The sequence below is a fragment of the Macrotis lagotis genome, chromosome X, assembly GCF_037893015.1.
Source record: "Macrotis lagotis isolate mMagLag1 chromosome X, bilby.v1.9.chrom.fasta, whole genome shotgun sequence".
NCBI classification, from domain to species: domain Eukaryota; kingdom Metazoa; phylum Chordata; class Mammalia; order Peramelemorphia; family Peramelidae; genus Macrotis; species Macrotis lagotis.
In genome coordinates this window covers 291,027,103-291,051,131 of record NC_133666.1, presented here as the reverse complement: position 1 = coordinate 291,051,131, position 24,029 = coordinate 291,027,103, and the positions used below count along the sequence as shown (strand labels likewise).

Genomic DNA, 24,029 nt, shown 5'->3' with positions numbered 1-24,029 from the left:
ATGCTAAATTCAGAATCTTTGAGGGGAAAGGGGACTCTAAATTCAAAATCTGCAGTGGGGGGACTCCAAATTCAGAAACTCCAAGCTTAATCAAAAAGCATTTACTAAATAACACTGTACTAAAAGTTCAAGATTCAAGACAAATGAAGAAAGACAATCCCTGCCCACAAGGGGCATTCTAATAGAAGAAAGTACATAAAAAGGAATTGTAAAGGGGCAGAGTGCAACAAAAAGGAAGTTAGGTCCCTATGTGTATGTGTGGATAGTAAAGGCCAGGGTTCTAAACAAAGTCAGAAGGGGAATTAATGATGGCTAGCTTATACCCCTCCCCAAACTAGATGTTTTAGGAGAAACTCATCAAAAGGAGAAGGGGGTTATAGAAACACAAGGATGGTCCAGTGTGAGAAGGCAGTTAAGGCATGGTAGAAGAGTCTGGAGATTCAGAAGTAGTGCTGAGAAAGGAATAGAGCAGAATATAGATAAATGAAGATTTTTTTCCCCAAAAAAATAACTAAGACTATTTCCCAGTGAGGTCAGAGCTGCTTTTTGGTAATGCTGAGCATGAGGTGTTTCTTCTTACAATTCTCTCTATTGACAGGTTTGTTTATTTATTGACACAGAGTCACAGACAGTAGCATCTATGAGGGAACTGAAAGGGCACCCAGAAAGGAACCAAATTACATGCTCAGACGAGCAAGAAGGAAATGAAGGAATGATGGAATAACTTCTAGTGTTACAGTTCAAGTGAAAATAGAGGTCATTAGCCATGATGCTGATTATCTGAAGTTCAAGATCTCTGCAATTTTCTGGGGCAGATGTTGGATGGCCAGTTAGCCAGAAAATGACTCACTGAAAAATCACCCTGAGTGGCTGCGTATTCACTGGGAGACCCCGGTTGGCATTAGAGGTTGTAAATGATGGTCATTCCTAACAAGTAACAAGAGAGGTTCTGTCAGCTGTGCAATTACTTTGTGTTGGCAGGACACTTTGGAGTCAAGAAAACATTGGCTAGAGTTCAAGGCCAAGATTTTGGATCAGCTGCCACCGTAATTTTTCAAAAATGTGATGACTGCTCCTCAAGAAATAGTTTCCTAAGTAGGCTGTTAGGAATGTCTCCTGTTCAAGTTTGAAAGACTTTGAAAGAATGAATCCCTTCGGCAACTACTAACATGGCATAGTTACCATAGCTTATTTGGTGTTTATAGTCATAGAATCTCAGAAATAGAAGAAACCTTAGAGATAGTTAGTCCAATCTGAGCTCAAATCAGAAAATTTCTATAATATCTCCAACAAGTGGTCATCCATTTTAGTACCTCCAGTGATGGGGAAATCATTACCAATACCTATTCTATTTTTGAACAGTGAATTGTTGGGAACTTTCTATTCAGCTGAAATCCTCTTTTATATAATTTCTACTCATTAAATGCTGCAATTCTGATCTACAGGATCAAGCAGAACAAAAGTTCAGTTTCATTTACTTCAAAAGAATTCTAATCTCTCAACCTTCAAATTTTGGCTCTTTTTCTTCTGAAGGTCAAACACCACCAAGTTTGTTGAATGAATTGAGTTCTAGTTTAATGTCTTGCACAAAACAGATATTTAATAAAGTGAGTTTTTAAATTAATCATTCCCAACTACCACCTCATTATCCCAGTAGTCATCTTCTGTATATGTTCTAAATTGACATGCACCTCAGAGACCTCCTATTTTTTTATTTTAATTTCAATTTTAATTAATTATTTTTTTCTTTTTGATTTTTAATTGTTTTTTGGTTTCATGGTCATTTTCCAAAAGTTCTGCATGTGCCTCCCACCCTCCCCCACTCCTCTCCTGTTTCTTATCTTTTTTCCTCTTTGTGCAGTTCTCAAATGCTGTGGTACAGCAGGATGACCCTCTCATGGTAAGCAATGTGCAATGGTCTCCTAAGGAGAAAAGATGGACCAGGTTGACAGTCAGAAAGTTTTAAAATTATTTGAAAAGTAGTATCTAATTTTTAAAACCTGGTGAAATAGATGCTATTCATTATGTCATTTTCAGTCATGTCTGATTCTCTGTGATCCCAATTGCAGTTTCTTGTCAAAGATACTGGAGTGATAAACCATTTCCTTTTCTTGTTCACTTTATAGATGAAGAAGTGGAGGCAAATAGAATTAAATAACTCACTCAGGGTTACACAGCTAGAAAGTGACTGAGGCCAGATTTGAATTCAGAAAGATGAGTCTTGCTGACTCTAGGCCAGGCCCTCTCTCCATTGTACCTATATATACTATAGTAGAAACTATAGATATTACTAATTTGAATCTTACAACTGAGGAAATTGAGGTTCAAAGATATTAACTGACTTGTTCATGATCACATAGATAATAAGAGGTAGAATTTGAAATAATTTTCTGATACTAGGTCTAAAATGGAATTTATTACATTATGTTGTCTCTCTTATAATACAATACTATAGTCAGTTCAGAGTAGAAAATTATTAAGTCATCACTTTCCTTGCTTCAGAAACTATACTTTTAAAAAACATCAGTATCATTTATTTTTATATAACTTTTTCCCAAATATAACTCTCCTTCTCCTTTATCCAGACAGAATATATACAATTGCATTCACGTGCCACAATTTTTCTGTTCCCCAATTGATGAGCATCTATTTTTGTCTCTAGTTCTTAGCCACTAAAAAAATCTGGGCATTTTAGCCTTTTCTTTAACATACACAATTCCAAATTGTTTACCTGAATGGTCAGACCCATTCATAGCTCCACCAAAAAAATATTAATGTGCTCATTTTTTATAATTCCTCCAAGATTGAGAGTTATATTTGGAAATGGGTTATAAGGCAAAATTGAATATTGTTTAATTTAAATGACTGTGACTGGGTCCAGAAAAGAGATGCGAAAATGTACCTCTCCCTTCCTTGAAGAAATGGAGAATTACAGGTGTTGAACATGGCATCTATTGTCAGTTTGTTAATGTGCTGGCTAGTTTTGCTGAACTGATTTTTTTTCTTTCTTTTTTATTCTTTGATTCAAAAGAATAGCTTGCTAGGTAGACAGGGGTTAGTAAATGAAGATGATATCAAGTGTTCAACAAGTATCTATTATATGTCTACTGTGTTAAGGAACACAATTAAGGAACTGTGCTAAGTACTGAGAATACAAAGGCAGAAGAGTCCCTAGTCTCAAGGATCTCATAGTTCATTGAGGAAATAACAATCCAACCAATGATGAACAAACTATAGACAGAATACTTTAGAGATAATCTCAGAAGGAAAGCATGACATTATATACTATGAATTCCTTCTTGCAGAAGTTTAGAATTTAGGTGAAACTTGAAGAAAGTCAGGGAGACCAAATGAAGAGACAAAGTTCTAGATATGGGGGACAGCTGGTAATGAAGATGACCAGTTAGGTGATGGAATATGTATAAGGAATTTAGAGTTTCTGCCCTATTGGATATTATGTATTGAGTCCCAGTGCTAGAGATATTTTTGCCTTTCCTTGTATCTGCTAAGCTCCTGCCACATAGTAAATCCTTAGTAAAAGTTTACTGATAGACACTGGCTTCCCCATTAGACTGTGAGACCTGGAAGGAAGCCTATCTTTTGCCCTTCCTCCTATCTCCTGCTCTTAAGACAGTACCTAAACACCACCAACTAGAACAGGATAATTCTAGAATCATATCACCATGGATCGGTTACTCAACCCCTAAGTTTTCTCAAATGTAAAATAAAGGGACTGGGACAGAAAACTGGTGAGGTTCTTCTGGCTGCCTCTGTATACACTTGGAGCTTGAGTTCCCCTCCTAATCTTAGAACCACAATCGCTCTTATCCTTAATGGGAAGCCCCAAAAAGGACACCATGGACTGGGATACCCACCTCTCCTCTCCTGGGATGGGCTCTGGATCCCAGAAACAACCACCAGCTGTTCACTGCCACCCTGCACTCCACCCCAACAACGAGAACCCCTGGAACTTACCCACTTCTCTTTCCCATTCATCTTCCCCATGGGATTGACTGTTATCTCCAGAGACATCAGAAGCTGGAGGGGAGGCAGGGAAGGGGAAGAAAGAGAATGGGAGGGGAAGGTGCACTAAGGGGCAAGATGGGAAGAGACACACCTCCGCAAAAGGAGAAGAAAGATGGGTGAGGAATCACCCCCAGGGAGTCCAAAGGAATAAAGGCTGGCAGAGCAGCACAGGACCAGGCACCCACTCTACACTTGTGCCACATGTCCACACCTATATGGATATTATAATAATAATAATATACAAAGGGCAAATTAAAGACAATCAATAGAGTAAAAGGTACTAGAATTAAAGCAGTTTGGGAAAGACTTCTCTAAGAAAGTAAAATTTTAACTAGGAAATGAAGAAAGCAGGAGGTGAAAGTGAAAAAAGAAAATTCCAGGAATGGGAAGTCAGTCAATGAAAATATAAGTGAATGAGGGGTTTGGTGTGAGCCAGATCACCTAAGGTGATATCTATCACCCATATGAAAGATACCAGGGAACTAATTTAGAGAGATTAGATGACTGTATTCTGTATTATGCTACCATATGGGTGGGAACAGTCATTATATTACTGGACAGCTAGAACAGTCAGTATCTTCATAAACCCTGACAGAATAATAATGGCAACTTTTGTTGTATTTGCTCCTGAGGTGAAGGGATTCAACCAACACCATGCAGTAAGAAAGACTGCTTGCTTCCCCCTTAGTCTATCTAGTCCTGAGAAATGGGGTCTTTGACCTTTTAGTTCACTCTTCTGTCTTTTAGGTGCAGGAAGGAGAGTCTCCAATTTAGCCCAGAGACATGAACCATGGGGATTCTGAAGTTCAGGAATTCAGGCAAAAATATCGTAGGTAATGCAGCAGTGACACCCTGAGGATCACGGGGACTGAGAACTTCAGTCCAATAGGAATGAGCACTTCTAACTTTGGATTTAAATTTGTGGAACTAATGTTATGAAGACACTGAACTAAACTGTGAACTTAAACCTATTTCCTTATACCTGGATACTCTGGGTAGTATCAAGGGGATTTTTGTCCCCAAGGTGTTAGGGAAAATATTGTGTATATTTGTTCTTGCTATACCTATGAAATAAATATTCTTTTATAAAGGTCAAGTCAGTATGTTGTTAAATGGAACTATGGTGCTAATTCTGTAGTGGGTGAAAGATGAAATACCAGAGAAAAATAAAGATTTAAGCTTCTAAAACTATCATTTATTAAGTAGTACATGTTGATTGCTTAACAAGTAGGAACCAGAATGTCTCCTAACCTTTGGCGCTGGACCCTGAATACAGAGGGAGACAGACTTTTTTTGTACCTTAAAAATACTTAATCAAATAAGACCAATTAACTAAATGAAACAATACAACAATAGATGATCTAATTTCTAATTGGATGATTAGGGACTTTCCAAATTGGGTGGGGAGAATAAACAGTTGCAATTCCCTGAAATGAGAAAAGGAAGCATACTACTCGCCAAAGTGTCTGTAAATAATAAAAGGAACATGGAAACAATAAATGAAGGATTGCAGTGGGCCAGAATGATAGGACAAGTCAAATATCAGTCAATGACAAAATATAGTAATAGAGTAGCCAAAATATCTAATGCAGAATTAGACTTAATTCTGCCCTGATGGCATCACTTTTGATTACTTTGTTCACTCCTAAGAACCACACTTTAGGATGAACATTGATAAGTTAGCTTCTACAGTGGAGCAGCCAAGCCCTGACAAGAACAGTTGAAGGCATTATACATAAAGGTTTTCCTGGACAAGTGAAGACTTAGAGGGTAAACTTGGGGACATGACAGTAGTCTTGGAGAATTTGAATCTACAAGTCACATATAATGTGAATGAGGAAAACTTGTTCTGATTGCTGGATTGAGAGCGGGAGTTGGAGTCAGGAACACCTGGTTTTCAATCCAATTTCAAACCCTACTATCAAGACACTGATAAGTAAAACATTTAGACTCTCTGAACTTCAATTTCCTCATCTGTAAAATGAAGATAATGATGCTGAGTTGCTGAGAAGATAATGTAGGTAAAGCACTTTACAAATTTATGGTACTAAATAAATATATCACCATCATTATCATCAGCAGCTTTATGAGCCCCAAATACCAGAAATACTAGGTGAAAATTGCTGATACTGAACCAGTCAGCACAGTCAATTGAAGCAAAAAATAACAGCACTATGTAAAAGAAGACATTAATTATATAATATTCAAAATCTATTGGTAGTTGGAGCAAGGAAAGATCAGTATGTTTGCTAATCCTCAGTGAAGGTTTTGTAGAGGAAAAACAGTTGTTCTTACAGTTGAGTTGATCCAAATAAATTCTAGAGTGAAGCAGTAGAACCCACAAAAAGATGGAGTGAAATGATTTTCTAGCTGAAGTCAAACTTGGAAGGTCAGCAGGGTAGATTCGTTGCAGGGTGAGAGAAGAGCACAGTCCAGCACAGACCTGCTGGACCAGGGCAGGTCAGGTCTTAGTAAACCAGGAACAGATCTCAGAGCAACTGAATCAGTTGGCAGAGTGGCAGTTTCCAACTTCTCAGTCACAATTGCCAAAGACAATTTAGAAAGTCAGCAGGAAAAGTCTGTTGCAATAGGGTGAGACTGGAGTATAGCCCAGCATATCCCCAATCCTAACAAACCAGCATCAGACCTTAGGAGCCACTGAATCTGCAGTGGCAGCAACTGCTTCCAGGGATCCAAACCCACAGACAGTGAGGAGATGGAACAACTGGTCAGAAGTAGATCACAGGGTCTCTTTGCTAGCACTGAAGTAGGACTCAGTTGCTCTGCCCATACTCTGATCCTTGAGTGGCCTTCTCAAGGCAAGGAGGAGTACTAGTACACCAGAGCTTGCAGGTCACAAGGGAACAGCCTTACAATTCCAAGACAGAAAGGAATATTTGTAGTCACCTAGAACCCAGACCACAAGTCAGGAAAGTAGTAAACAACTCTTCTTAGATCATATTATCTTGGAAGAACAGAAAACTTACAAGTCTCTAAAAGTAAAAAAATTTTAAACAGTGTTAAAAATCAAATAGGCTAAGAATATGAGCAAACAGAAAAAAAAATTCTGAACAAAGAAAGTTACTATGGTGACAAGGAAGATCAAACATTCTCAGAAGATAAAGTCAAGGCTCCCATATCCAAAGCCTTCAAGAGAGACTTTTGGAAAGCCTTTTCTGTTCACCCCAACTATTAGAGCTTTTTACCTCCTCAATTTCTGTTCCCTATGTGTATTTGTGTAAACAGTATAGTTCAATATGAAGCCTCTGAAGGTGAGATGTAACAAAGTATGAATTTATTCTCTGCTGCCTGTGCTAATTTTGGCCCTACAACATCAAGAAAACACACCATCCATATGTGGAACCACTGGTTACAACAACTGGAGAAGTTTTGAATACTGTAGATAAGTTCACTTACCATGGCAGTATACTTTCCAGGGAGGTACACATTGATAATGTGGTTGACACACATACATTGCCAGAGCTAGCTCAATATCTGGGAGACTCCAAAAGAAAGTATGGGAGAGAAGAGGTATTTGACTATCAAAATGAAAGTTTATAGAACTACTGTGCTGCCTTCATTGTTGTATGCCAGTGAAATCTGGACAGTCTACCCATGCTAGGAAACTGAATTGCTTCTGTTTAAATTCTTGTAGGAAGATTCTGAAGATCAGTTGGAAGGAGAGGATACCAGATACTTGAGCTAAATTGCCATGCTTTCACACATTACTACAGAGAGAGCAACTCCAATAGGCTGACCATGTTGTTAGAATGTCAAACATTTTTTGGCCAGAAAGACTATTTTATGGAGAACTCACATCAGAAGCAAAACAGAGATACTTTGAAGATTTGTCTTTAGAACTTTGGAATTGATTGTTCATTGGAAACATTGACACAGAGTCACTCAGCATGGTGTGCCCTCATCAGAGAAGGTACTGTACTCTATGAGCAAAGTAGAATTGAAGCAGCTCAAGGGAAATGTGAGATGTGTACATTTAGAGTACCAACTCCAAGTGTTCACATGGAATATTTGTGCCCAGTCTGTAGTAGAACGTTGCAAGCTCATTTCGGTCTGAATAGCCAGTCAAACACATTGTAACTTATCTCTAAGATACTTCAATAAAGGAGGACAAGAACCATCCAACCCATTGATAATATCACTACTATGTCTGTATCCCAAAATAGATAAAAACAAAAAGGAAAAGGAGCTATATGTAGAAAAATGCTTATAGCAATTCTTTTCTGGTGGTAGGGATTGGAAATTGAGGGGATAGACATAAATTGAGAAGTGGCTGAACAAATTGTTATATGAGATATATGTGATATATATTATATGTGATTGTGTTGGAATATTATTCTACTATAGTGAATGATGAGCAGGATGCTCTTAGAGAAATCTGGAAAGACTTAAATGCCAAATGAAATGTTCTAAATACAAAATAAAAGCAATATTGTAAGATATTCAGCAGTGAATGACTTACAAGCAATTCTCAGCAATATAATGATCCAAGACAACTCTGAAGGACTTACGATGAAAAATGCTATTCATCCCCAGCAAAAGAACCAATGTTGTCTAAATACAGATTGAATCATACTTTTTAAAAATAAACTTTATTTTTCTTGAAGTTTTTATTTTCATCTGTTTTCTTTCACAACATGGCTATTATAGAAATAGTTTACTTGATTACACATATATAACCTGCATCAAATTGCTGACCTTCTCATTTGAGGGAGGAGGGATTAGGAGAGAGAAAGAGAGTATTTGAAACTCAAAGTTTTAAAAGTGAATGTTAAAATTCTTTTTACATGTAACTGGAGAAAATAAAATATTAAATAGGAAAAAAAAGATGAGTAGGATTTGGATAGAGAGAGTTTTGGGGAGGATACTTTTAAAGTCGAAAGTACGGAGGGGAAGAGAGAAAAGTGAAAGATTTATTTAGTGAACAGAAAGTAACCCAGTTTAGTAGAAGAAAAGGGTTTATGTAGAACAGTAGTGTCAAACTCAAATAGAAACAAAGGCAATTAATCATACATAAGAATCCCTGCTGGCAGTTATTGACTGAGAAAACCCACACATTAATATTACAAATGTTTTATTGTATTTCTATTTATTTTAAAAATATTTACAAATAACATACTTACTGAGATCAGACTACACTAGAGATTGTTGGGGGCTAGATGCAACCTATTAACTATATGTTTGCTACTTCTGTTGCAGAGGAATACAAAAAGAAAATAATAGGAAGGAACATTGAAGGTGGACCAGGAAACCATGGAATGACCCCAAAGGATGTATCTCCCATACTTTGAGGTCAGAAATATAGCTCAAATACCACCTTTTCCCACTATTATCAACCAACATTCCCACACTTCTCTCCTTAGTTATGAAAATAAATTTCTATCCTTTGGTGCTGGTTATAAACCCCTCACAGTAGTTTAGTTTAACTATTCCCCAGGTACCAAGAGACACCGTTGCATAGATGACATTGGGAAAGGTGCCCTCCTCCCCTTCTTCTAAAAGCATATCCACTTCCTATCTACCAGATCAACTTCTGACTTTGACAAGCATAAGTTCTGTGCTCTGGGGCAATAACTAGTAAGAGTTCCATTCGACCATATAACTCCTTCCCTGAAATTTCATTTTAAATTCACAGAATAAACAGCACTAAAGAAGATATTATTTCATTATCTCCTTCCTCCCCACATCCTGTCCCAACCCTCTTCTGATCTTCCATATTTCTATTGATGAGATCACCAGTCTTCTAGTTCCTGAGATCCACAACTTCAGCAACATCTTCATTTCCTCATTCTTTCTCACCCCATTTATCCAATCAATTGCCAGATCTCATCTTTTTATATCTCTTTTCCTTCTTATCACTCATACAGTCTAGCTTAGGCCATCATTACCTCTCACTTGGACTCTTGCATTGATTTCCAAATAGTCTCCTTACCTCAAGTCTTTCCAATCTATAATTCATCTTCTCACAAGCTGCAAAAGTGATTTTTCTAAATTGCAAGTCTAATAATCATACCAGTCTGATCTACATTCCACTGACTCCCTGGAAACTCTAGGATTCAATATGATTTCATCTTTACTTCATCCTAATTTCTTTTACTTTATAAGTTTTATAATGTTCATATTTATTAATGCAATCATATATGTGTATAATCTATGCTAAAGTAAATATATACTAGGAATGAATGCTGAAAACTTTTTTTTTACTAATAGGGTTGTGCAATCAAAAATATGGCTACCATTGCTCTAGAAAACAGAAGAGAAGTCACTGAAGAGTTCTAAGAAGGAGAATGTTAAGTTGACAGTGGAAAGCATCTAAAACTAGCATAGCAGGTAGAGTGTGAGGCTTGGATTAAGTAAATACTGTTTGAATCTGACCTCAGATACTTATTAACTGTGTGATTCTGATCAAATCACTTAACCTTGCTCAGATTCAGTTTTCTCATCTGTAAAATGAAGAAAATAACATCTATTTCATAGGGTTCCTATGAGAACAACCTGAGATTATTTGCAAACGTTATTGCAATATTTAACTAAAATTTTGTGTATTTATATTTAAGATTGCATAATTTATTAATTTTAATATTTTATTATATTTTAATTGACAAATTAATATATGAGCTGTAAATAACTATAAATTGACTATGAACTAAAAAACAGGGGGAAGAGATTTGAGGTAAGGTAGATTAACTGATAAATTATTGGAGTTGATATATACAATGATAAAGGCCTTTACCTTTTCAGTTGACATTAAGCATTATTTGTTTTCTAACACTGACAGATCTCTAGTCAATTTCTCATTCATTTCCTCTTTGTCATGTTTCCTAAAAATTTTTTATTCTTATATATATTTTTTGTCATAAGGTAACTTGATATAAGGAATATAATTTGAGTTCTCTTCAACATTTTGTGACATTGAAATCAGCACCTAATTTTATTAGGTGTTAGTGGTTTTATTGTTATTACAAAAATTGTTATGAAAATTAATAGAAACAAAAACCTGATGGAGTTTCAAGAGAGTTTAAAGTAATAATCAAGACATTTGGATCATTGATTTAATATGAAGACAAGGGAGAAAGATACTTTAGAGGAAGAGATTCTGATTTTAAGAGTCTGGGTCAATAAGAGCAGCAGATGTTGTCTTATCTGTTGGAATGTAAGTTCTTGAGAGCAGGTACTTATATCCCTGGTTACTAATATAGTACCTGGGAAACATTAGGTGCTTTGTAAATGCTCTTTGATTGATTGGTGCCAAGAATAGAAATCAGGTTCCCTAATTGATGAGAGTCCAGGACCTCCTTACTATTAATTTCCCTATGAGTTAAAGTGTTTTTGTGTATTTGCTAAATAGAACCTAGATAATGTTCCAGATTATTACTATTGAAATGTGGTCTATTGTTTACTGATTTCTGCTCCAAAGTCAGAAATATGCTAAAAAGTGCTCCTTGAGAGCTCACACATAGCTGATTATTATCAAACATTTTCCAAGTCCTGACGTGTATACATTTCATTAATGTAACTAGCATTGACTGCTTTAATCCATGCAAACGTTGGATACAGATTATTCCTAAAGTCATATTCTTCTCCTTCTGAGTGGCAGGAGACACTTTTGTACCAATGACAAATTCTTTCTCAGGGTGGAGAATGTCTATTATAAATAGAGACAGGACCCCAATGCATGGGCTTTGATGCCTCTGGATTTTGGTAAGTCCTCTGGGCCCTCTGAAAGCTTGGGAGTGGGGGCAGTGCAGGGGCTTTGCTCACAGACTTCCTCAACTTTGCTCACAGACTTCCTCCTCAGGCTTAGGGAAAGAGAAGGGTAAATAGAGCAACGTCCACTTTGCTTTTCTGAAAATATTAAGTTCTCTTCAGGAGGAGAGGAAACTGTCACTCATTTCCCTTCTCTTTATCTGTTCAAATAACTAGAGGGGCAAGAAGTGAAGTAAAGGTTTCCTGTAGGGTGCTCTGGGGTTTGAGGAAAGAACAGATATTCTCCCCTTTTCAAGTTCTTTCACTATTTTCTATTAGACCTTTATTTCATTGGTGTAAGGAACTTCCAGAGGGGAATTTCCTCTACCAATACAGGTTGGAACCTTCTTTGTAAATGACAGTATTGGAGAGTTTTCCAAAGTACCTACAGGCAGAACTTGAGCCCAGGTCTTCCTGTCTCTGAGGATAGTTATCAACCTTACCTCTTTCCCTTGTAGGGCATAGGGCTCATCCAAATGTCTAAGAGGGAGATTGCCTTCCTTCCCTACCCTTTGGGAATCTTGGGTGGTATAGGCCAAGATGGATTGTTAGGTGGTGCCATGGTACATAGAGTGCTGGACCTGAAGTCTTACTGAATTCAAATCTGATCTCACTTACTTTTGTGACCCTGGGCAAGTCATTTAGCACTATTTGCCTTAGTTTCCTCATCTATAAAATGAAGTGGAGAAGGAAATGACAAACCACTCTAGGATATGTCAAGAAAACCCTAAATAGGGTCATGAAGAGTCAGACATGACCAAAAAAGAAAAGAAAAATAACCCAAGATGGGAGACTTGAGTCACAGAAATCTGATTTGCTCCATCTAAATTCGATGCTAGTAACCTTTGTTTTTAAAATATAGAGTTGTCAGTGCCTCCTTTCTCAACAAGAATTGCTATTTTAAGTATCTAACTCTAGGAAGCAAACATCAAAATGCAATGTTATTGGAGACAGCCCATTTGAAACCCTCAGATTGTGGAGGGAGAAGAGATAGAAATGGAAGAAGGGAAGTTGTGTAGAAAGGAAAGAGTGGTCTCTAGGAGTCACTGGTAACAAAAGTGCCACTGAAATTACATAGTGCTTTCAGGCTTATAAAGTCCTGTCTTCAAAATAATCCCAGGAGTTAGTTTCTAATTTATTTATTAATTTTTTTTGCCTAGGAGTTCCCTGGGGAATGATAATAGAAGTAGCAGCAATAACAGGACTTTACTCCAAGGCACTGACAAACAGTGTCAACATATTTGGAGGAAGTGGAATGGGAAAAGAGTGTCCAGGAGTTGGTGGTCTTCTACCAGTGCCATCTCTACATTCTATCTCCCAGTCCCCTTTCATCTCTCAGTATAACTTCCTCCTTCCCCTTCAAGTTTCATCACTGTAAAACTTCTCCCCTTCAGTCAGAATGTCGAAGGTACACCATTTATTCATAAAACTAAACTCTGTGGACCTCATAGCAAGTTCTCCCTCCCTCCCATCAACTGTTTTTGACCCAGATGAAAAAAAATTGCTTCAACAAATCTAAGCATCAGGAAGTGATATAAAAGCATCTTTGGAGTGATAAGGGGGCACTCAAGAGAGTTAAAGAGCCTTGACTGGGAAAGGAAGGGAGGAAGGAAAGGTTTTAGGAGTAAATCCTTTAAATGCTCAACTTGCCCCAGAAATAAAATATATCACACAAATAAACAGAGGAAGGAACTGTTTCTAGTTGCCAATGGTAATAAAAACTACCACTGAATTACACAGTCTTTTCAGGTTTCTAAAGTGTTGCCTTAAAAACAACCCTATAAGCGCTAACAGCTGTAAATATTATTAGCCCATTTTACAGATGAGAAAATGGAGACACACCCACATTACCCCAAGATGTTCTATAATTTGTTCATGATCACAGAACTGCTATAGCAAGGTGGGTCTCTAGATTCCAAATGCTCTTTTCATTACATGCCACATCATCTCTTGGATTCCTCTAGCCCTGGAAAGTGTCAGGAGGTTCTTTATTTATTTGGAGTCCCTGTAGAATTCCTCTTGCTACCCTTTAGGTTCACTTAGAAGTTTTCTAGAGGGGATTCTAAATCCCTTCCCCCTGCTCCCAATATCCAACTTCTGAACTTAATCCAACTGTGTATCCTGCAACCAGTGGCATCCTTGGGTGTCACTCAGAGGACCTATTGGTGGCCACAGCAGGACCATGAGGGGAACATTTCCCTAGCTATATGGATCGTTATGTTTCTTTTAAGCTTAAAATAAACCATGACTTAACTTTTCAGACAGAACTGAGATGCTTGAGCAGGATACATGTATTTTCTCATATGCTGGGAGCTGTAAAACTTGCTCTTTACTACAACAAAACTGGGTAAAGTTCTTCATGGTTAGTTGTTGGCTAAGTTGAATGCAAAGTCTGGGGGTACCATTGGACAAATGTGAAATATCTTCACCAATTTTCAGAGACTGACAATTCCAACCCTAACAAAAGAAGGTCAATTAGCTCTTTATTGGCAATGAACTAAGTTCTACCTTCTTCTGTAACTTTAGTGTAGGACACCTTTCATTTGCTAGGGCACAGATAGTCATAATGATGATGTCCTTGTGGAGTAACACTCAAACATTTCAATATATTGTTGTCCATTTTGGCTAATGTTTTAAACTAAACTGGTTCAAAGAGAAGAGTCTTAATAAAGATTATCTGTGTACCTTGTGTATTATTTGAAGTTGTTGGATCAAAATCATGAAAAAGTTTTAAGTTCTCTGTAGAATATTTTTTAATGTGAACATATTGTTATGCTCTGGGTATGTGACATTCTTGCTTAATAGAAACATTTACAAGAACATATACACACAAGTCAACATGGCAAATGAAGTAGATACTTTAAATGCTCAACTTGCACCAGAAATAAAATATATCACACAAATAAACAGAGGTTATGTCCACAATCATTATTACTTTCTACACAAAATGACAATAAATTAAACCACATTATATGCAGATAGTTCTACTTACATTGGTACAATGCACAGGATGTAGTTTGTGCAGCTTTTGCTTTCACTCCCTACCAGCCTGAGAGTGGGTGAAAAGGCTTATATTATCTTGAGCCTGTCTCTGAGTTTAATTTAAAGATGAATGGAATCATCCAGCAGAGAAGGGACCAGTTAGACATCTATAGCTTTTACCCTGGTCCCCCTCAGTTTCATTTACATGCCTTTCAAATGGAAACACATCCAGGACATATCGTGGGGATATGTAGACCAATCCTATATGGTCATATCTCCAGGCTTTTCAGGAAACCTCTTATTTAATTAATAGGAATAAAATATCTCTTCAGGCAACATTGCTTGATGTGGGCATTGAATGAGTAGGTCACTATATCAAAACCTTAAACCACCTCATTTCTTGCTGTCTTCTGTCTTCTGCCCACTTTTAATGCTGGTTGTTCCCTAATGAAAAAAGAAAAGCTATATGCATGGTAACTCATGATAATGCTACAAGTTGGCAATTGATGCTTTTCTCCCTTTTTACCAAGTAGCTTAAATAATTTTAAACCGTCAAAGCAGGTTTTTTCCAGCTTATTCAATGAGCTTATCATAAGACCCATCCACCACCTGAAACACCACTGATCTAATAAAATGTAAGGATTTTTATTTTTGATGCTCCTTTCATATTGAATCTTTTCTGAGTCTTAAATATATCTTAAAATGCTCACATTAAAAACATCAGATTGTCTAGCATACTACTTTGCCTTTGATGTAGAATTAATTAGTGGTTAATAAGAAATTTAAACAGAGTCCAATCTAGCACCTTTGAAAGTCATATTTATACCAGAATCTAGCTTTTGAGCATCTCTATTATGAGATACCTGTGTAGTATGAGTTTTGAAAGTCAAAGAGCTTGGTTTCTTGTCATATCTAGAGAAGATTGATTTAGACTACTCCAAAAACCTATCTTGAACTAGCATAGGATTCTTACAAAACTGGAATATTTTATCTTTTCTTCCTTCAAAACGCATGTATGTTTGAGTCACAAGTTTTTACCTGCATAGGTAAGAGGTTGAGGCTACCTTTAATAATACTTGTGAATGGAGTATGGTCTTATTGCAGTAAATTTCATTAACTAACCCTTCCAATTACTGGAACTCTCCCTTTTCCTGCTATTTTTGTAAGCCCTGACATGTTCATGGCTACTTATCTCCTTAGTTTGTCTCACAAGGGAGCTCTTAATTGGGGGAGCAGATTATTGGTGTTAAACTACTTTAAAGGGGTGTTAAAAAGGCAAAAACTCTGAAAAACTACTGTTTCTCACACCCCATTCCAACTTCTCACCTCAAATAGAGGAAGTTTATTTTTTTCATCTCTTAGCTATACAATATTTTAATTCATTATGAATTGACTCATTAAGTATGGGGCCATAGATTAAAATAAAATAAACTATCGCAAAACTTTGCTAGAACTGCTATTATTTTGCTTGGCATTGTTTAAACATTTTTTACTACAATCAATTTATCAATATATTCTGTTGCTAAGGAATAGAGTTATGCATTCTATTTTAATATTGTCAACAGTTATATAGGTAGTGTACTTTCTGACATGTATTTGTCATAATTTTCTAGTTTTTTCTGAGAATATTTCCATGAAGACATTAAACTATGTATTCTCTTCTCTTCAAGCTATTTCCAGTTTGATGAATTAACACTTAAAATCAAACCTCTGTTTTTTAGAGCACAGCAGAATGCATTTACATAAAGACTCTGGGAAAATTACTTCCTTTCGCTGTGTCTCAGTTTCCCCTTGGGAAGGGGAGGGGTTGTAGTTTGCATCAAATCCATGAAGTCCCTTCTAGTTCAATGATTCTGGGGCATCTATGACAGAAGGAGAGCTTAGATGGGGTGGTGACTGCACAAGCAATGAACCCATGAGTTTGGAAGAAAAGTAAAGCAATAAGAATTCTGAAAGAAATCATGACATTTTGATGGGAAGGAAAAGAAAAGCCATTCATTGGCAGTCTGGGAAAAGAAAGCCTCCTTCCAACCTCTCCACCCTTTCTAAAAAGAGTCTGAAATGTAAAGAACTGGTTCATGGAATTTGGAAATGAGCTTATGGCTACAGGAAATATGGGCTGTTGATTCTCCAAAGAAATTCAAAAACTTGTCTATAGACTTAAAGAAAAGTTGAAGAGCTAGAAAAAACATCTTTTACCTCCGAGTTAAAAGCATCATCTGAATAGATTTGTGATAGACAACTAAAAAAGTTTTTATTTTTTTCCAAAGTCAAAAATAATTATGTTTATTTTGACCACTATTATTTTTAATCTGTTACCAGACTAAGAAATACTAAGAATGAATTCTTTTTTTTGTTTAAGACATGATAAAATTTCATAAAAGTGAACTATAAATCCAAACCAGTTATTTTCAAAATTTGGAAAAATGAATGCTGTTAGAGGTTTAATATCAATTCTCAGAGACCTAAATGTAACAACAGTGTTTATCAGTTTTAATTCTAAACCTAAAACTAGAATCTCAAGGTCCTAACCCTGACCTTTTGTGCAACTTTGGACAAGACGTGTGACCTTTCTCTGCTTGTCTTCTTATTCACAAAACAGAGGTGTGATTCTTTATGCTCAGTAAGAGACAACAGATCAGTTGTTTTAATGAGGAAATAGATCTTAAGAAACAATTAGAATGACATCTAGAGTCTAACATTTGCATATTTTTCACATTCTGTACTGGGTTTTCATAATTTTGACCACACCAAATTCTCTCTAATTCCTAGAGAAATCTACTTTGGTTCTATGCTATGAAATTTGTAAACATTCCTATATTTGTTATATTCTGAAGAAGGCAAAAACTTTCAAAGATTTATTTCAAGCAATTTGTGGTCCATATTCTCTTGCATAATTTTCTTTTAGAATCTGCTCATATGGTACAAATTTAAATGAATATGTTTTATGAATGATATGCAGATACAGCAACAGACAAGTGCAAGATGATCACTAAAAGTTTTTCTATTTCTTCTTTATACAAAACATCTATGAATAACCACCACAAAGATTTGCTTGCTCAGGTTCATGTATGTGATGTAAAACTTTCAATCATTTTCACTTTTTGTGAGGCACTATTTGATAGTTGCTTTTTGCATCAATTTTTATTATTATTTCAGCATCTCATTCAAAAGTTTCCTTTTCCTACCAGGCACTCTTAGAATTTGTCTTTGTTGACCTCTTTTTGATTTAGTTTTTGTTACATTCAGATCTCCATTGTCAGGGTGAATGTCTCACAGAGATTTTGAAGCAATTTTATCAGTACACAAAATAAGAAAATGGGAAAATTTCTTTTCCATATCTCCTGACTATGAAAATTAAAGAAGGAAAAAAATTCTCCAAAAAAACAACCAGCCTATTTGTTTTTTTTTTTTAACAGAAGCAGAAACCCTTGAGGAAAGTGAGACATGTACCAAGTTACAAAGGATTGAGTTTGGTAAGATTCTACTCTGTGATCTAAACCCAATCATTATTTGAATAATGTTTTGTCCTTCATTTTCAAAGGAAACCACAACATCAGGGAGGTGATACCATGATAAGCACGTGAATTGAGTTTTGAGTGAGGGAATGCTGTGCTATGTCACTAGCCTCACTTTCTCCTCCAGAGTCATCTGGGTGTATTGGCCAGATATGAATCAGAACAACTGGAGATGGCTCTGGATGCAAGGCAATCAAGGGTTAGGTGACTTGCTCAAGATCACATAACTAACGAAAGTCAAATGTCTGAGGCTGGATTCGAACTTCTGTCCTCCTGACTGCAAGACCAGTGCTTTATCCACTGTGTCACCTAGCTAGAAAGAAACTATTCTGTTCTAAAATGAGAAGTAGTGCTTTCTTTTCCCTTCTATGGATCACAGGATGATTTGAATGATCTGTCAAATACTTTGCAAAAATACCAATTTTGGGATGGTGCTAAAATGGTATCTGGACACCTAAATCTATATGGGTGGTGCTAGGTATAAACTGGGAGTCCAGGAAAAATTTGATCAATTAAATTGAAATCCCCAAACCATATCTACCTGGCTATTAAACATGAAATACTAAAAAACATAAAGAATCATGGGAGTAGTTGAAGGATCTTAGGATACAATTACATTTGTAGATGATAAGATGTAAACTAAAAAGAAAAGTTACCTTCCTTTAATTACAAAACGTAATTCTACTCCTCTCTATAAGTACATTTAACCCCAAACTTAACCCCATTTTCTGCCAGGTACTTGTTGGAAGGGTTTATGTATCATTTGAAAGGGCAAAGTCTCCTTCCAATGTCTGATGTACTGCTTTGCCAGTTGTTTGAACAGAACCCTATTTCTGCTTCTTCATCATTAAAGGAAAAACATATTCAGTCAAGGCTGAGGGAAAAGAGAAGAATAAGAAATGTACTTTTCTACCTCTGTATAGCAAGAAACACATTTTTTTCTAGCATTATAGCTTGATGCACTTTCCCATGTTTTAGAAATATTTCATTCCTCTTTTATTTTTGAATTTTAAACATGTGTGGAAAAGATAGATGTTTCCTAATAGCAAAAGAAAAAAACAAAAATAGCTAAGAGTAAAATTTTACTGTGGAACAGATTTCCCCTCCCCAATTAAAAAAAGGCTCATAGTAGTTGTTTTTCCTGTACAAAACTTCCACTCCTCACTAGTATTTACAATTTATTTATTCCCTGGATGTGGTGGGGGGGGGGGGGCGGGGAGGAGCTCCTCATTTTAGACACATAGTCAGAATCTGACAGCACTTAGTGACTGAAGGATAAATCAGTCTTGAACTTCAAAACTGCCTACCAGGTCCAGAGAATGACACTGTTCTTCTAACCTTTCCATTTCTCATTAAGAGAGTTCTGAATGTGAAATCATTTCCAAGATTAATCTATAAGTAAAGATGCTTTTTTACTGCTCATAAGGCAGCTTTTCAATTCAAGAAACCACAGCCTTATATCCTTGCTTGACGTGACTGGTAGAGCCATTCAGAGACATCAGACCTAAGAACCATAAACATATCCATTTACCCTCTAAACAATTAAGAATATCTTATAGAATAACACTTCATTCTTATATTTGCTTGTCATGAGATGAAAGGCCATGTGGCATAATGTGATTAGTAAATCATTCCTGAGCTTCTAAAGAAATTTAAGAACAAAATGAGCTAACTTTTTAAAAGAAAGAGTTCTTCAAGAGCCCCTCTTTTGTTACACTGATGTCTCTCATTCCATCCATCTTCTTAAAGCATTTAAGGAAGAATGGGAGGGCTTCCCTTATGCCACCGAAAAATGGGATCTGATAGAATCTTCCCTTAACTCCCGATGCTTTCCGATGTTATTTTCTTCCAGCTGGTTTCTTCTCTCAATGGTTATTCTGTATTTCTTCCTTCATGAAAAGAGGGAACAAAGTAAAAAAATCTCATCTGACTGCACAGTACTATGGTGGCTCTTACGAAGTATGCCCTAGGGGGACATCTGAGTTTGGGTTGATAAATTAGAAGTGACAGAAAATGAAGCCCTGGTCAGAGATAAAAGTAGTATGCCCTGAAGCATTGTGCCCTCATTCAAGAGACTTACATTGAGGAAAACTGAAATGCTTTCTAAAAGCATTAAGGAACAAATCTTGCCCTTTTTCCTTGGATACTTTGTGGTTTAAAGGACTAAATCTTGTCTACCTCAAACTCCCAAACCACTGTTACATACATGATCAAAGTTCTTGCATAGTCCTTGAACAAACTGGGAGAAAAAAATTATTCCCACAAAGTGACACTAAAAAATGTTAACCATTCCTGAAGAATTAGGAGATTCTAGCTTTTCCAGAACCATGATAGACTAAAGAATTACCAAAAGAATCAAGGAAGGGATAATGAGCTCTTTCATTTTCTACCAGTAATCTCATACATAAGTTAATATTCAACTTTATAAATCTTCAGGACACAAAGTGGAATGTTGAATATTAGGCCTTTCCAGATCCTTGGCACAGACCACAATGAACACACATACACACACACACACACACACACACACACACACACACACACACACATATACACACAACCAGAAGTATCATTTATGTGTACAAGTAGCAACCCTGTTGATAGTTTCTCATGACACCTGGAAGTAGAGGCTAGAAACCAGTAAGCTTATGCCTACTATCTCTCCAGATGGATTCTCCATTGATTGGGCCTCCTCAATTCCTGGGTGGTTTTTTGTTTTTGTTTTTGCAAGGCAATGAGGTTAAGTGACTTGCCCAAGGTCACATAGCTAGGTAATTATTAAATGTCTAAGGCTAGATTTGAACTCAGGTCCTCCTGACTCTAGGGCCAGTGCTCTATCCACTGCACCACCTAGCTGCCCTCACTCCCTGGATAGTTTTAAGAAACTAATCGATGAACAGGGTAAAAGCAAGACAAGTTTACAGGAATACTTCTCAAAAGTGCAACTGAATGATTCATTTGTAGTTTATATATTTGGAAGGAAGATTAGGGATTAATTTCTTTCCTTCGTAGCATTCTCTCTGATCCAGAATGGCTTTAACCCTGAATTCTCTCATGTATAGTAAGACTGTCTGAAGAAGCACATTGCCCATCAAATGCCCTGTTGGACAGGGAGATGTGATAGGAAGCTCACTGGACCAGAAAGCTAGGAGACCTGGGTTAGTATCCTAACTTCCTCACAAACTAGGTTCTGTGACCTCTGGTAAATAACTTTCCTTTTTCCTAAAGTTTAATTTCATCCATTGGTGGAATAAAGAGGTTAGACTTTTAGCTTTATAATATTACCAAAACTACAGGCGACACTGCTATTAATGATTCTACAATTATTTAGTAGTATTGTATTACTTTTAAAAAATAGAGAAGGAAAGAATCACAAAGCAATAAAGTAATGTTCTGGGAGATCCAGATATAAGAAACAGCTTTAACTTTGTAACTCAAGTTTATTATTAAAAATATTCGTGACTATTGAGCCACAGTTGGGGCTTGTCTTCTCTATCAGTGGTGATGAATTTCTACTGGTCTGTGCACTCTCATACTTGGTCAGTCTTGTGACAAATGGTGCATATGTGTCTAAGGTTAGACAAAATTAGGGTTAGAATATGTGCAGCCAGATGACACAATGGCTAATTGATCAGCATCTTACATAATGTCTACAAAGGGCTTTGCACACACTAAATCTCTACTTAAAATCTAATAGTTCTTATAATTATTATATTGGGTTGAATATATGATTCTATTGTCCTCTTTAATATTATTATCTAATCAGCTGAGCTAACCAACTGCAAACTAGGGTCTATAAGTACTTAGACTCCTAGAGAAAAAAAAAAAGAAATGGTCAACTAGACAAAGAGGAATTATACACAAAAGAAAAGGGATGTGAACAACAAAAAAGAGGCCATTTTAAAGGATCTGAAAAAGAGTATTTAAAAGATACTAACCTGAAAAAGTAGAAGGCCATTAACAAGCCAGCTCCTAGTAAGGCACCCACAACAATTCCTGTGACTGCTGATTCTTCTAGACCACCTGCTTGAAGAAGAATGAAAGGCTTAGAGTTTAATCTGGGAAATACTTAGGTTGACTTTCATTTTCCCTCTCATTGCAAAGTCTTTCCCCATTCTTCATTCTAAGTCAATCTTTTTCTTCCCTCTTTGGAAAGCTTTTCTAGGGAAAATTACACATTTTTTCTAAGATGGTATCAACAGAAAAGGATAACAAAGGACATAGTGATCTATGACTAATTTTCCCAAATGTCAGCTGAAGTATGTTTTATTGATCTACAAAATCTTTGACATGAAAACCTTCTACTTTTAACAATTTATGAAGCTAGGTGGCATAGTGGATAGAGCACTGGCCCTGGAGTTAGAAGGACCTGAGTTCAAATCAGCCTCAGACACTTACTAATTACCTAGCTGTGTGACCTTGGGTAAGTCACTTAACCCCATTGCCTTGCAAAAACCTGAAAAAATAAAAAAAAATTATGGGAATGCACAAAAGATCTGATTTCATCAGCATAGAAAATTCTTTATGTTTATGCTTATGTTTATGACTTGATAGATTAAGTCCAATTTCCATACATAGAAATTAAATGCTTTGCTGAGGATCTCACAGATCATAATTAGAAAATTTTACACATAAAACAAGCAGGATGAAGAACATCCTCAGTTGGGAGAATGTAAAGAGACTTCAGGAAATCAAAAGATTTCCCTCACCAGACACAACAAAGAATTTGATACTTTCTTATTTCAACTAATTATACCTAAGTGCTATGGTCAGTTGTTCCTTCATATTTGCCATTTGAGAATTTTGATTACCTTGAGGTAGGTATATAATAAATGACTGCAAAGCTTATTCTGGAACTAACCAAAACTGACTTTGAGTTCATTATAAAATTTTTCAGTATATGCATTAAATGTCAGTAAATACAGATTCCCAGAATTATTGTCAGAGTAAGGAGTAGAATACAAGTTTCCTGTCCCCTACTCCATTGATACTTCAGGCAGGATGAGTAAAATCTGAACTTCATAAGGAGTACAGGTACATTAGCCTTTCCATTGGAGTGGACCCTGATGTCCTACATTGATAAACAGTTGAGCAGGTTGAGGGGTGAGGAATGACATCTTGGTCCTCCTAGGAGAAATCTGACCCTAAGTTCACTACAACTCAGACTCCACTCCTGCGAAAAGTTTGAGCATCTTGGAAGGAAAAATCATTTCAAGGAAAGAAAAATCCCTGAATTTGGAGACAAAAGCTCATCAGGAAGGCATGTCCTTCAAGCAGAGGCTAAAGGGGTTTCTTTCTCTTCTTTTTAGCCCCATTTAAAATTCTCTTCCACCTGAGAAGCAGGTTGCATTGAGAGATAGATCAATGGCTTCTACTAAGAACTCCTTGGTTCTGAGGAATAGTCTTCTCTCCCTTTCCAGGCCATCCAATTGCTCTCTTATGCAGGATCCAGGGATCCAATATAGTCTATATGATATCATGAAGTGATCTATCACATATTTAAACCTAGTTCTCTCTCTAGTACTATGCCTCACAGGAAAGTCTGAGAAGACAAAGAGGGCAAAATTGGGGAAAGAAAAGATCACCATAATTAAGGAGACAGAAGTATAAGGAAGGTAGGGGCAGTCTTCCTTTCCAGGTCCTGCCTCATCCAAAGGGCTCCCTTCCTTGCTGGCCAATATTCAAAGAGCAAGGTGGGTGCTTCCTAGGTATCAAGATGCCCACTCTCACTGGCACTGA

The 24,029-nt window shown here is 36.6% G+C and overlaps 1 protein-coding gene and 1 long non-coding RNA gene across 5 annotated transcripts in view; one reads left to right on the top strand and one right to left on the bottom strand.

The window, feature by feature from the left end:
- The window catches only part of LOC141503019 (uncharacterized), a 134,649-nt gene that overhangs the window by 109,540 nt on the left and 1,080 nt on the right, over positions 1-24,029 (top strand). Inside the window, exons 3-5 of the long non-coding RNA XR_012472742.1 lie at positions 9,244-9,336; positions 10,255-10,374; positions 18,192-18,248. This is a non-coding gene — a long non-coding RNA (uncharacterized LOC141503019). The remainder of the gene's footprint in view (positions 1-9,243; positions 9,337-10,254; positions 10,375-18,191; positions 18,249-24,029) is intronic.
- The window catches only part of NPR3 (natriuretic peptide receptor 3), an 89,315-nt gene continuing 72,298 nt past the window's right edge, over positions 7,013-24,029 (bottom strand). Inside the window, exons 7-8 of one of the 4 annotated variants that reach the window (XM_074208101.1) lie at positions 22,229-22,316; positions 7,013-20,179 (exon numbers count right to left, since the gene is read on the bottom strand). In XM_074208101.1, the coding sequence (XP_074064202.1) occupies positions 20,068-20,179; positions 22,229-22,316 (200 nt within the window). In that variant the 3' untranslated portion in view covers positions 7,013-20,067. The remainder of the gene's footprint in view (positions 20,180-22,228; positions 22,317-24,029) is intronic. The other 3 variants (XM_074208102.1, XM_074208099.1, XM_074208100.1) reach the window with 3 other exon arrangements.